General features: G+C 40.3%; 1 protein-coding gene across 1 annotated transcript in view; it reads left to right on the top strand.

The window, feature by feature from the left end:
* Positions 1-14,941, top strand: part of AHNAK2 (AHNAK nucleoprotein 2) — a 54,061-nt gene that overhangs the window by 13,635 nt on the left and 25,485 nt on the right. Inside the window, 5 exon segments of the mRNA XM_030950055.1 lie at positions 11,914-11,990; positions 12,755-12,844; positions 13,618-13,674; positions 14,284-14,425; positions 14,762-14,937. Of these exon segments, the coding sequence (XP_030805915.1) occupies positions 14,290-14,425; positions 14,762-14,937 (312 nt within the window). The 5' untranslated portion in view covers positions 11,914-11,990; positions 12,755-12,844; positions 13,618-13,674; positions 14,284-14,289.

Below are 14,941 nucleotides of genomic sequence, written 5' to 3'. Positions count from 1 at the left end.
TTGCCCTGAAGGCTCTACAGAAGTGGTGATTTTTGCCTAGGCAGAGTAGGCACATTCCTGCTTTATTCCAACCATTTGTCTTCTCATCCCTGCACCTTTTCAGGAACGTGAGCCCTGCTCTGTTTTGACAGCTGCATTTAATAAAAAACATATGCATGAAAAATGTGTTTTCCAGTATTCCTGAGCTGGCACTGCTCTGCAAGGAGAACTTAAACTTCCCTAGAAATTGTTCAGATACATTTTCAGATCCCTCTTTTTGAAGGTGTATGTGTGAAGTGGTCGTGACCTTCCCTGCTGCAGAGGTGTGCAGAGTGACATAGCTGTAATATCCACACCTGCCCAAGTGATAAGAGCAACAAATCCATCAGAACCTCCTTGTACCAACCAGTCTAGAAGTTGTTCACAGGGCCAGTGGTTCCAGCCGCAGAGGATAAACCTGCAGCAACATGTACTTTGCAAATGTGTGCTTGAGCCCTCTGAGAATCAGCTTTAGAAGTTCAGGGATCAGGAACAAGACCTAGAGTTGGCTAAGTTATGTTCCAAAAGCAAAGAGTTTTTTTCCCTTCACCAACCCCTTAGCAGAAGGACATGCCCCAGGAGATCCTACATTTCAACACTCACTCTGTGCTTTGCTTAGTGTTCTTGAATCTGGGTCCTACACACTTGACACCCTGGCCCAGGTGTATTTTCAAAACCTTTTGTGATAACTTTTCTGCAGTAGATTTCCCTGATGCAGAAGTGCAGAAGGACCTGTTTTTCAGTTAGCAGGATTTCAGGAGGCTTTGAGCAACCTGGTCTAGTGAAAAGTGTCTATGCCCACAGTAGGGGGGTTGGAATGAGATGATCTTTAAGGTCCTTTCTAAACCATTCAGTGATTCTATGATTCTGTGACTTACTCTGGGCTTATGTGTGGGTTTGTCTTTGCCCTTTTCTCCCATGTCTCCTTTTGCATCAAGCCCTGCACTTGATTTCTCTGAAAAGAAGAGCAGCTCTGGGCATTTGTCTTTTAAGGTCAGCAGGGTGATTTTCTTTTACTCTGTTTTGGTCAAATGGGGGCAGTTCTTCTTCATAAGTGCTCAAAATGGGATTAAGTACTGTTCAAAGTATTTCCAATGAAGAAAGAAACAAATTTTGCTCTCAGTGTAGTTGCAGAATTCTGTCAACACTGCCCCAACACCACTATATATAGCAAATATTTCAGTCTCTGCTAAAACCCTCCAACATCTCAGTCCATGGAGCATTTTGGGACCACAGCATTTAAAAATGTAAGATGGTGGTGGAGCCTTTTGTTTTAGACAGGATAATTTCACGGCAGCAATCGTTTTCCTTTTCTGGCATTATTGACTGTAAGCTGTGCATAGTGCAAGGAATGCAAATCCACCTTCCTTAGGAGAGGGCAGTGGTGTCTCTGCTGCACACAGAGCTCACAGAGCTCAGACAGCAGAGTCCTCATGGGGCCATTGGATAAGGCAGGGTGTAAGACAGCACAGGTAGTAAAACACCATTGGTTTAAAAATACTCTTTGCAAAGAAAAAAAATACTTAGAAATACTTAATACTTAAAAAATATTAAAAATACTCTTTGCAGATAACCCTTCAGGTGGACTGAAGGGCATCTCCAGGTGCCTCCCATTCTTTCCTTTTGCTCAAACTCTTCACAGTTCCACAAATCAAGGTGCTCATTGCTATTCTTCAGAGTGGGGACAAGCCACTGGATTGTCCTCCTGTTGCACAGATTTAAATGACTCTGAAGAAGCCACCTTGGAGCTGTTCTCAAAAACTGTAACTGAAGCTCCAGGATCTTCCTTTTCTATATACTTTGTATTAGTACAAAGCTCTTTTATTTCAGTGGAGTCTTGATCCGGCTGAAGAACAAAATGTAATTTACTCTCCCTTATGAATTAGTCTGAATTTAGCACAGCTGTTTATCAAGAAAAACCTTACCATGTGCCTCCAAAAAGAATGTATCCTGTTTTAACTGAGTTACACGATGCTTAACCTGAGTGTGAACAGACCATTATGATAAAGTTACTCATTTCCATTAGATGTCATTATTTTTGTATTACAGAGAAGCTCTGGATGTTTGGAAATGCTATGAATCAGTGTTAGGGTTGATAATCAAATCCAAGAAATAGTCCTCTTAGTGCTTTCAAACAACTCCACCCATCTCAATTCATTCACCAGTTTCTACATGGATGAGCCACAGTGCAGTTACTTTCTTGCTATTTTAGTCTTTACCCAGAAAGAAATCCAGAGCTGCAGTAATGAGTCTTGAAAGAAATGGTTTAAATGGTTTCTCCCTGTCGTTTATACTTGTGCCTGTGAAACCTAAAACTGAAATCTACTTCCTTAACTAAACTGTGTTTCCCTCTAATCTATTAAGCAAGCCTTTTGATTTGTTATTTTTGGGTGCTAGGAGGCACAGAAATGGAAAATCAGTACTGAACCATTTAAAAACCACATGCAAAGATTCAATTTTATTTTTTTCAAAAATATAATACAACAAAAGTTTGTCAGCATCAGTTTTTCCTTCTGTAAATTAATATGCACTTAAAATTCCAATGCTTTTCAGTCTTACGTAATTATTTATAATTTCAAACAATGAAGATTAAGGTAACAGATTTAATTTGTAAAAGAAGATATGTATCAAATTACACGTTTGGAAAATGCTGGGGCAAGTTATGCATCTGTTAGGGAAAGGTGTTCCAAAAACAGGTAAAAACCAATGGGCTGAAATCACCAGACAACATTTTCAAGAAGAATTTGGTATGTGACCAACTCAATTATTTTGAAATCTGACCTTTTTGTGACTGAAACTCAAGTTTATACTCCATTTATTCAGGTTTGAATTACACTGATGTGGGCAGAACTAAGCTAATTTATTTATTTATCTGACTCAATGGATTAGTTTGTCTGTAAATGAGATTTTACGCTTTTGTAAACCCACAGTCTGCATCCAGAAATTCTCTCCAATTTTAAAGAGAATCTCCTACCACACAAAAACAAGGAAAAGTGAGCTGTGCCAAATGCTATTTTGCTACTGTCAGTGTTTATTGACAGAAAAGATTTTTATCTTAACAAAGTGAGGGAACTGTTAACTTTATCTTTGATGTAAAATATTTTCCCATAATAATTTTCTGTCACCTTTATCCCATATCTCTTGTATTACATATACATTAAGGAATTTAAAAGCTTAAAAAATATTTTCTTCTGTGGTGATTTACATCCAAACAAGTTGCCCAGGGAATTTTCTCTCAAGCTGAAAACCTGTTTCCAAAGGCAGATATTTATATAAAAGCCCCCATAAAAGGTTGTGGGAAAACTACCAGGTTTTTTTCTGCATTCCTGTTTTGAGAGGGGCTGTGCCCAGCATACCAAAGGGACAGCCAAAGTAGCATCACTCCATTAATATTGCTGTATCTGGGCACTTGATTGTGCACTGAATTTTATCAGCTGGGTAAGGAGAAATAAAAGTCTTCTAGACCATAAGGACCTTGAGGCCATAAGGATCACAGTACAAACTCTTTCTCTTTATATATGTATGTATGTATGTGTTTATATTTATCTCTAAATGCAAACATTTTTACTGAGCATTGATTCTGATGAGGATTTTTTTAAGCAAAGGGTTTGAAGAGCATTTTTAGCAGTTTGGGCTGAAATGTCTGTTTCTAATTTGGAGTGGTAAGTGCCATTTACACAAAGCCTGCATCAATTTCTTTGGGTGTTTTGCAAAATGTTAGCAGTTCCTCTCTTCTTATCTTAAGACCTATTCTTACAGAACAAGTGTGCTTTCTACCAAAACCACTGAGAATTAGCATCTTTCTTCAGTGTTTCAGCACTGAGCTACCTTAAGAGACAGCTTGGTGTTACAACCACTTCTTCTTAAGAAATACTGACTCTGTGGCCAGAGAAATTGAGTCTCAGTGCTGCCAATCAAGCCTACGCAGGCAGAGAGATCATTTTCCATAAATGCATTCATTTGATTCATTTATAAATCTGAGCAGGGCTGTGCTTTGGCAGTGGAACAGGCAATCTGCTCTGGTAGAAGCCTGAATTCTTGGAAGGGTGAATCAGAGAGGAGAAGGAATGTGGCAAAGTTAATTTTTGTGATCCTTATGGGCCTTATCTGCAATAGGCACCCACCTGCCTGTGCTTCTGGGCCAGGCATGGTAAGAGCTGAGTTCACAGCTGTCCAACAGGGAAGGCAGCAGGAATCAACTCCTTGCTCTGAGAGAAAGGCAGATGTGCTGTGCATTTTCTTCCCAAGTCTAGTTTGTCGTATAGGTGAAGGGGTTTCTTTCAAAGGGGAGAAAACTGCAAGATTTCAATAATCAATGTACTGGATAACCAAATAGCTGCAGAGTAGTTCTACTAGGGTTTCTGAAGCTGGTAAGCAAGTGAGAGTTCTTCATTTACAACATGTTCCTGAAACCCTTCTTAAAACTCAGATCATCCCAGATGGGCAGTGACACTCCAGGAAATTTTATCTGGATATCCATACAACTGTTTACTATTTACTGTTTATCCATACAACTACTTTACATTTATTCACCCAGTAGCAAATCAATTGCAAGTAAAACCAGTATATCCCAAGAGACAAAACTGTTGAGAGTCCCAGGAGATAAAACTGTTGAGGATCAGAGTGGATTAGACCAGTCTTTATTACTTAATTTGGCTATGAATTGCTAACTCACTTTCTGTCCAAAAGGGTGGTAGGCAATTTTGGTTCAGTCCAGGAGTTTGGGCACACATAGCAGCAATTGCTAAAAAGTGATTCCCTTCTCTTATAATCTTTGTGAGAACAGGCCCTGCAATCCTGGAATAATCATAATTTGTAATTTTCCTGATTCATAATTATTCCATTATCACAATATTATGTAAGAAAATGCTGTATGAATTCATGCAGGAAGTAAAGCACAGACTGGAAACCCATTCTGTCACATAAAACCTGAGAGAGAGGAAAACTCCTGCCTAACACATGCAAGACAGAGACATGGGGCAGGAAGTTACACCTAACCCTCCATGCAAACAGACTAAAACTGGGGATGATACAAAACTTGTGCTTCTGAGACAGAACCATGGCCTAGGGGAGGCAGCACCAAACCTCTGGTTGCCTGCTGGGTACCATGAGCATTTACATTTTTCACTCATGTTTTAGCTAGGAAGAGGAGGGACAGGCCAGGAGAGCCAAATACAGCTATCAGCCACTGCTGTCTGCTTTTGCTGTCTCTTTTGGACATCCCTCTATTCATGTTCTTGCAAGAAACTTTGGTTAAGAGCTTATTTTCAAACTCTCTGTTACTTGTAGGAAAGGTTATTCTGTTTCAGTAAGAGGTGAAATATCAGCCTAATGAAATACTTTAGTTAATATTTTATCCTTGTAACAGAAGAGTTATGTGGATCTGGCCAAACTACATTTCCTATATAGCCAAGTATCCAATAAATGATGATAGCTAGATGAAAGTCATTAACTCGGGATCTGCGAAGTTTCAGTTTGACAGTTGGGAAAAAAAAGTCCCCTGTGCTTTTCATGTTAAAATATGACTCAAACTGAGAAGGGCTGTGCAGAGCCCCACCAAAGTGATTTATTTTCACATTCTGAATTGTTCTGTGGTTTCTATTAAGTTTATCTTTACCATCAGAGAAAAGGTAGACCACTGTAAGAATCATGAACTTCTTTCTTCAGCCTTCCTAAAGGTTTTGTTCCTATTGTGAAGTGTGAGTGGGAATACTTTTAATACTTTTAAATCTGTGGGCAGAGCTTATCAATAAACACACACTCATGGGAAAGACATTCACTCCTCTTTTCATCTGGGGGCTGTTAGTTTTTGGTTTTATGGTAGTGTTTATATAATTTCTTAGTTGCCAGTACTCTTACACGTCTTTCCTGATATTAGTCAACCTGTAGAAAGTGCTCTATAAAATCCTGCACAGCTCAGTATGGTCTGCAAGGAACCTTAATTCCCAAGACATTTCCCTGCCTGGGTGTACTTTGCAGAGCAAAGTACTGTTCCTTTTGATAAAAATAAATGTTAACTTCGTGGACAATCCTGTGGCTGGGCAAGGAGAGTCATGATTGTAACTCACATATATATAATGTCTTCAAAAGGTTTTGAGATGGAATGATTTGAAGGCTTTTAATGAAGTACTCTAACAGCCAACAAGGGCAGCTTAACATACCAAGGCAACGAATCAAAACATCTTGTTCATGCCTTGAATGGAAGGAAACTATTCACACACGTTGGTTATTTGGGAGTAGCTGCTCCTTTAGCACGACTGTGCCCCTGCTTTCGGCTCCCAGGTCCGAGCTGCATTCATCACAGCACAAGTATGCAGCCCCGGGACGGAGTGCAGCCAAGGGGCATTGCCAAACCAGAGCAAAACAAAGGCAGGAGTGTAGCTTGAACACCGGCCCAGCTGGTTCTGATAGCATCCCGCTGATAACGAGGCCTGGTAAACTCCTTCAGCAGCAAAATCTTTATCTGCATTCCACAGAGCAGCCCTTTATCTTCATCCCACAGAAATTTCAGGGCTTGGTGGGGAGGGTCCCGCTGGCAGCACGGAGCGGAGGGGAAGCACTAAAGGGGCGGTGCTGATGCTCACTTTCACACCTTTTTTTGAGGCAGAACGGCTGATTTTTCACTGTGGCAGCCGTTCCGTGCAGAGCTGACGGGCTGGTTCTTCTAGGTGGAGCTGCTGCGTGCCCCCTGTCTCTCTGGCTGCGGTTCAAGTGAAGTAACGCGGCATTCCAGCCATGGAGGGCAGGGAGGGGCAGATCTCCGTGACAGTGCCCGCATCCATGGCCAGGGAGCCTGCTCGGACAGAGTGAGAGCCGAGTGTCCCCATCCATGGCCATGGAGCCTGCTGGATAGAGTGACAGCCGAGTGTCCCCATCCATGGCCTTGGAGCCTACTGGACAGAGTGACAGCCGAGTGTCCCCATCCATGGCCTTGGAGCCTACTGGACAGAGTGACAGCCGAGTGTCCCCATCCATGGCCATGGAGCCTGCTGGATAGAGTGACAGCCGAGTGTCCCCATCCATGGCCATGGACCCTGCTGGATAGAGTGACAGACAAGCATTCCTGCTGCACGCCAGCCGCCAGCCGTGCCCCGGAGCCCTGCCCAGCAGTTGCTGTAACTCAGTCCGTGGGATCTTGCAGGACAATGGAATGAATCCAGGTCTCTGGAATGCACTAGGAAATCACTGTAGAAGATGAACCTCTTGATTTTTTTTGCTGGTGGTTTTCCCCAGCATCGCTGGAGCTGTTGACTGGAAGTGCCACAAGCCTTCTCCTGTGCTATAACCGTGTTTAAACCTCATGGCAGCTTCCTATAGGAACAAGCATATGCATAGCAAGGTTTATTTGCAGACACTTTCAGATTCTTATCTTTGCAGCTGATGCTTGCAGGATCATTTCCCTCCAGCGTTACTTGCTTGGGAGTCAGGTGAGCTTACCTATCTGAAAAAGTGCTCTTGAGAGGCCAAGATTAATGTCAGGCATGTGCATAGTGTTCCTGTTATCAAGTGCTTTCCTGAACTGGGACCTGCCATTTAAAACATTCTAAGTATTCTAGGTATTCCCTATTTCAACTACAAGAAGTGAATCAGAAGGAGCTGCAGGACCTCACGCCAGCACTGCTCAGGAGCTGTGAGAGCTCTGAGGGAGGAAAAGGAATCCCAGTAATTGTGACGCATGCAGGACAGGGAGAACAAGCTGTGGGGAGGAAAGTCAGGCTACACCATCCATCTGGAGAGAGGGATGTGGTTTTAAAACCAAAAGACTTTCTAGAGAAATGCATTAGCAGTTACCAGCCATTCATGCATGAGGAGTAACAGCCCTGTGTGACAGGGTGCCTGGGGCAGAGGGACACACAGACCTGCAGGTACAGGGACTGATGGCTGCAGGAGGAGAGGTCTGGTGCAGGAGCCAGCTGAAGCTGTCCCTGACAGCAGCCATGCACAGCTTTGTTTACAGCAAGACATAAGCCCATGAGGGAGCACCATGAAAACTGCTGGCCTACGTGTATGAATTCTTTAGTGGGTCAAACACAGTGCCAACAACGACTATGACATTGAATTACTACTGCTGTTGTTTGTCTTGCAATTATTCATTCCTCCTTCTCCTTATTAATAACACAAATGAGGTTATGTGTCCAGAGCATGCTTTGCACTGTCAGAAAAGACCTGATCTAAAGATGTCCCAGCCTTGCCCACATGTCAAGGTACAAGTTTGCTAACTGGCTATGGACTCAGAGTTGTTTCCACAGCACTGCACAAAGAGAACCTCTGGTTTCTTGTCACAGCTTAGAAACAGTAACTAGCAAATGCCAAAAACCTCATAAAGAAAAGGCACAGGTTGTGACAAAGCATAAAGAAAAAGTATAGGGTGTGTTATTGCTAATAACAATGAGTGAGTGAGCAAAGCATAAAAGTTCTCACCTGCGGACAGATATTTATAATGGATTGAGTTTCTGTCTGTTAAGAAATTATTTGTTGAAGTAACATTGAAATTGATGCAAGGAAAAGTGATATGCTTAAAGATGAGAGCAGATCACTTAACTTCACTATTCATATGCAAATATAACTTTAGTACAAAATCTTAAAAAGCAAAAAGCCCAAATCTAAGAACTGCAGAAAAAGGGCTACAGTCTGGAAGCAGAGAAGCAAGGATGATCAGCAAAAGACATTTTTGTTTCTTTTATTAACATCTCTGGTATTTTCATGTACTATTTTATTTTTAAGTATACAGATCACAGGAATTTTATATGCCAGTGTTCCAATTAAAAGTAGGTTTCTCTTTATACAATACATTAAAGCACATTTTATTTAAATTCAATGACACTGTCATACTTGGAATTCATTATATTGTATCAAATGTGATTTTGGAGACTGTTGCCCACTGAATGTGAATACCAAAAAAATAGCCTCTTTTTACTTTTTTCCTTCTGATTTTGCCCAAACAGTCCATCTGGGTTGCTAGGCTAAAGATAAAATAATTTTAAAATAATTGCATTTCGAAAAGCAGATACACATTTCAGTCATATGATATGAAAACGATCCAGCCTATATAACTCCTACTGCTCACTTTCAAAAAATTCCCTTGTTCTGAAGTCAGTCCAGTAGCTATTAGAAGTAGTCACTGATGTAAATTCCATCTTGTTTGTGAAAACATTTTGAACAAAGCATGGATTGTCCAGGGTCCATAAAAAAAAGTTAAAATCTATAAAATGTTGGCATTGCTACTATTCAGGGCATGAGAACGACATGCATATAAATCATAGTTTATTGGCACAAGCTTTTCTACTCAGAAAGAAGGCTTTGCTGCAAATGTACTGCAATGCCTCTCTTTTATGGATTTCTTTTGGAAGTATTCTGAATCAGGAAATAATCAGAAGCAAATCTTAGTCAACAGTAGGAACCAAGGGCACAAGGAGTCTTTTATGACATGGGTTATCACAGAGGGGCAGCCTAGGCAGAGTTTGGGGAAATCAGGGTGGATGGAAAAGCCTCAGTGTGAAGCTTTGGGAGGGAAGGTCATCTGTGTGTCTGATGCCCCTCCATGCAGTCTCACCCACATCTCTCTTAGCCCTGGGGACAGTAATATGTTGGTTGATTTTTTTAGGAAAAGGTGCTACTAGCACAGTTTAGGAGGGGTGCTGTACTTGCATTGCTCCAGTTCCAGACAACTGAAGTGTCACTGAAGCTGCATCAAACAAGAGTGAACCAGCCTAAGAAGTCTCACAGATGATTCTTTCCCGTTTCTTTTCCAGTAGCAAAATTATTGGCAGCAACCAGGGATCAATGCTGTAGTTAATGTTGGAGTGCTGCACTGAAGAGCAAACACTCCAGCAATCCAAGCAATTTTCTGTTAAGTCATTCTACTGGACTGCAGGGCTTGTGGGTGGGATTCTCCCAAGTGAAAAATATGGCAATGCCGCAAGACTAAGTCCTTACTATTTCTTGGAATTTTAGTAACAGCCGTAAAATTTATTGTTGGCACCTGAATCTTTAGAAGCACTAGGCAAATTAAACAATCAAACATCAATCCTGCAGCTCTTCTCCTCATATGATGCTTATTAAAATACATTTGGTGAAGTGCTTCATGAATGGATTCCAGAATTTTCAAGCAGAAATGCTTAAAATCAGGTTCATAACTCCATGTCTGAATTTTTTAATACGGTTATGCTAAATTTTCAATTTTTTTAGTTTCTGAAGACTACAAATGCTAGAGCTTTTGAAAAAAAATCAAGCTAAATTTCAGGCAGGTAATTAATCTGAGCTAAAATGTGCATTCAGACCATTTTCTAGAATTTGCTAGAATTGTCCATTGTAGGTGTCAGGACTAGTGCTGTGAAGGCTAAAGGAGGAATGGTCTGGCAGCCCTGATGTGTTCTGGGTTGATCCTAATTCCCTGGAGCTGGAATGCTGCAGGAGAACTGATTATGATGCTGTACATGTGTCTAATGTGGATTGCCTTTTATTTTATCAAGTTTGGAAGCCTGACCCACAGATTGTTAGGGGATATTCCCACTGGAAGCGCCCTGTCTCCATCCATCTTAACAAAGTGGTACATCACTGATCACTGGGGCAGAACTCTTGCAAAACTTTGCCTGTACAATATAATTTCATCTCCAAAAAAATCAAGGAAGAAGTAAATGTAGATCAGAAAACTGTGAGGGGTGACCAGCAAAATTCCAGCCACTTTAACAAAAGCTTGGCAACATGTGTAAGTCAGTGATTGCAGACATGACTAAGTTGTGCCATCTTGTCTGCACACAGAGTGTGTAATGTCCAGAAATCTTGTGTTCCAGCCCAAGGATTCTCCATTTGAGACAGACAATGAGTTGCACAGTTCTTCTTGTCAGTTGTTTTCTCCAGTTTTTGAGCATATTTTTAAGCCAGAGGATCTGTTTAGGAGAGCCAAAGCTATGTATAGTAATGGCAGTTGCAGAACTGAGTCTTGGGGAGCTAGACAGCCTGATGGCTTGGAAAAAACAAGCATGGCGACAGGAAAGAGACACAGTTACTGGGACAAGGACTTGGGCATGTGTGTGAATAGCTGGTGCATTAGGGAATATGTAGTTCAGCCACACTGTCCTCTACTGGTTAAGGCTGGATCTCTGAAAATGTTCTAATTCATGCTGTTTTCATTCTTTGGTGCCCAATTTAAAGCATTTCAAGGGGATCATACTTTCAGACAGCCCATCTCCTTCACCTCATCTCTGTCTGCCCTCAATACTTTTAAAAACTAAGAAAAAATGTCTTATGTACTGTCAAGGTTCATGATGTTTACTCTCCTGTTCTTAAGACCTTTGTCACAAGTGAGGAAGGGTTTAAATATGGGGAATTTTAATCGATTTAAGTAATTCTGAATTAGCAAACTGTTAATTACTGATTTTGTTATTTTAAATAATAAAACAACTCAGTGAGAAACATTTCAGATTCCCTCTGTACACCTCTCCTTCCCTTTTTCTGGTCTCCAATCCCTCCAAGCCTTCACTGTGGGCTATGCTCAGTCCCTTTGGAAAGGTGGGGGCTGGTGGAGGAAACAGGGGTCAGCAGATGGTCGATGCTTTTCCATTTCTAAAGATATCAGAAATACTCATATCCAGAAATGTAAAGGCTTTTGTCAAAGGGAAAAACCCCCCATTCTGGAGAAAATGTGGAATTAGAAGTAAACCAGATTATAACCCCTGCCCATGGCTAGTAGGGAGAACTAGATGATCTTTAAGGTCCCTTCCAACCCGCACCATTCTGTGATGCTGGGAATTTAAATTAAGGTAGGCCTTTCCAGTGGCTTGTGCACAGCCCTTGCCCTGCTGCTGCAGGGGGTTTCAGCCTGCAAGCTGACTGCTCTGTGCTCTGTGTGGATCATGCAGGCACCAACAACCACAACCTGTGTGCTGCTTTCAGGTTCTGGACGACAGCTGAGACCGGCCGAGCCCCCGGGAGATGCTGATGCTGATGCAGATGCAGAGGAGGAAGATTCTGTGAGTTTTTTAGAGTTGAATTTTTCTGTGATGACAGTTTGGCAAAATGGGATCTTAAATATTTTGTTTATGGCTAGGTCTTGCTGGTGGTTTTCCTTCCCATTAAAATGTTGTATTTTTGCTTGGGATTGTCCTGCCAGCTCAAAACCCAGAAAGATGTTTCAGTGTGAAAGCATCTGCTCTTTGCCACGGTTCATTGGCATAAGTTTACTACCAAGACTTAGCAAACTATTACATGGCTGTTAACTACAGTAACTTTTCTTTAAGGATTTAGACAGTTTAGGTTCCCTATTGTCTGACTGAAGAAGGAAGAATGCCAATTGCTTGTCAGCAGAAATTCCTGCTGGGACTTTTGCTTGCTTATAGAGAGCAATAAAGTTTGAAGCCATTGGATGCAAAGTTTAGGTATGCAAATAGAGCAGGGAAGGGATTTTTTTTTTTTTTTTACTTTTTCAGTTATTAGCAATTGATCTGTCTGTTTTCAGTCTGTTCAGTCTGCAGATACCCACAATACATAAAATCAAAATAAGCTTACCACTGGGTTTTGTCTCTCAGAACTCTGTCCCTTTTGGTTTTGAGTGCTTTAACATGAGAACTGTATTTGATCTTGACCTAAAAAAGTTATTGGTTATTTTTTATCCACCATCACTAATGAAAGATTTTTACTTGGAAGGCCACTATGGATAGCTAGAGAAACATTCCTAAAAATGAGTCAGTGTTTAATGGCGGGTGTTCCTTTACCACTGCTCATGTCTTTCCCACAGGTTGCTGAAGTGGCAGTAGAAGACATTCGTCCAAGGCCACAAGGATCCTCTCCAGTTTATGAGTATCCCATAGAAGAAGACTATTTAAAGGCAAGATAACTAAATTTTCATGCAGGCATGGCTTTATCAAGCTGATTCAAGAGGCTTTAGCTCCTACAAGTAACAGAGAGCCACATGCCATAGAGTGGGACATTGCTGCAGCCATATTGTCTTCCTGTCCCCACCAAAACTGCATCTCTGTTCATTGATGGATTTATTTTGTGCTGGGCTTCCTGACCATGTTCTTGTTTCTTGGCAAGAAAATGCATTTGACTTAATTCTGTAAAGGAACAAGGCAGAGAGCATAAAGAAATTGTTGTGTTTTTCCTGTTAGAATATATGGCTTGAACCTAACTAATAAGTATTTCAAAATTACCTATGCCTTTTGGTTATTCAAAGTTAGATATTTAATTAGGTCAGCCATGTTAAATAGCTAACAGTTTAAAATCCATGCTGAAATTGAATAAGTAAAAAAAAATATTTACGTTTGCAAAATTGAACGATTAACAATATACTCTATTAGGACACAGAAAAGCTCCCAATATCTTAAGACATTTGGTCTCTGACCAAGTGCAAATTTTGTTACAATGGTCTCTGATTTAATGCAAATTTCGATACAATGAAGGGAGGCCTTGGCATCTAATTTACTGCTGGGATTAGTATAGTTAAATCATTCATGTTGTACATGGCACTTGATCCTGCTTTTGCTCTGTTGCCATTAAAGTCAGCCTCATTTCTTGCTCTAAACCAGGAATTTTAACTTTTTGTTGTACTTAAGAACACCGTGGCTTCTGAACTTGAAATATTTTTTAATTGTTTTTCAGCTTCAAGAAGAAAACAAAAAACATTCTGCAGACAAATCAAAGCAGAGTCATCCACAGGTCAGTCTAAAAGCACTCTGCAGTTTTAGGTATGAGCTTTCTAAATAGTAAAGTTTGTTAAAATACACAGACATGAATGGGTGGACGGAAGGAAGGACAAATGGGCAAAGAGGCACTTTGGACTTGTTTTGATCAGGAACTTCATGAATGGCCAAGTTGTGGCATGGGCAGGAACATTTATTTGTCCTATTTGTGGTCCTTCCATAATTCTTTTAGAATTCTTTCTTTAGCGTTCTCTGATTTGAGTGCAGTACAGCATTAGCTCTTATTTTGACTTTTTTCTTTTCTTTTTGGCCCATTAACTTTGAGTGGTTAACATCTTCGCAGAAAATACAGTCTTTCAGCACTAAAAGTTTCCATATGTTTCACATTTTAAAATCATAACCTATTTTCCCTATGACCCTGATTTAACATAACCCTAATACATGTGCTTAATTGTAATTTAGAACAGAATCAAACCCACACTAAGTATATCCTCTATTCTGGATAATCTTTTTTGAGCTATTGAAAATATACTTGAGGAGATTAAATTTTTTATTGTAGAACAACTTAGAACCCTTTCATGCAAATTAATAAAAATTATAAATTCACGTATTTTTCTATCTCTAGGAGACAATGGAAGTGACCCTGAAAACAGAAGTGGAAGCTGGAGCTAGTGGTTTTAGTGTGAAAGGTGGAGGAAATGAAGGAATATTTATTAAAAAAGTACTTAAGGAATCTCCTGCTTCAAAAATATTTAGTCTTAGAGAAGGTAAAGTCTGATTTTTAATTTTTTCTTTTTTATTCTGTATCTTTAAATAATGAGAATTGTAGCTGTGTGATCTGCCATCTCTTTAGGTATCAGAAATAGTAGATTTCAAGCCAACTAATGTTATCTATGAGCTTATCCTGTCCATATTAATAATTTCTAAGATCACTAGCTTGAACAATAATGAAATATGATGTTTTTTGTATACCATAAAAAAAATCAATTTTCACTGGAACAGTGGAAAAGACACATAGAAAGTAGTATATACAAAACTAAAACGGAAAAAAAACCTATAAGAAAACACAAAGTAATTAAAATTATGTATTATTCCACTTGCAGGTGATCAGCTTCTAAGTGCTACAATATTTTTCGATAATATCAAATATGAAGATGCACTCAAGATTCTCCAATATTCCGAGCCATACAGAGTCCAATTCAGCCTCAAAAGAAAAATTGCTGTGCACGAAGATCTGGAACACTCTACAGCCCAGCACAAAAAGGAAAGGATTGGCCAGGTAT

This window comes from Camarhynchus parvulus, chromosome 5 (assembly GCF_901933205.1).
Source record: "Camarhynchus parvulus chromosome 5, STF_HiC, whole genome shotgun sequence".
Taxonomy (NCBI): Eukaryota; Metazoa; Chordata; class Aves; order Passeriformes; family Thraupidae; genus Camarhynchus; species Camarhynchus parvulus.
This window is presented reverse-complemented; position numbering and strand designations above follow the sequence as displayed.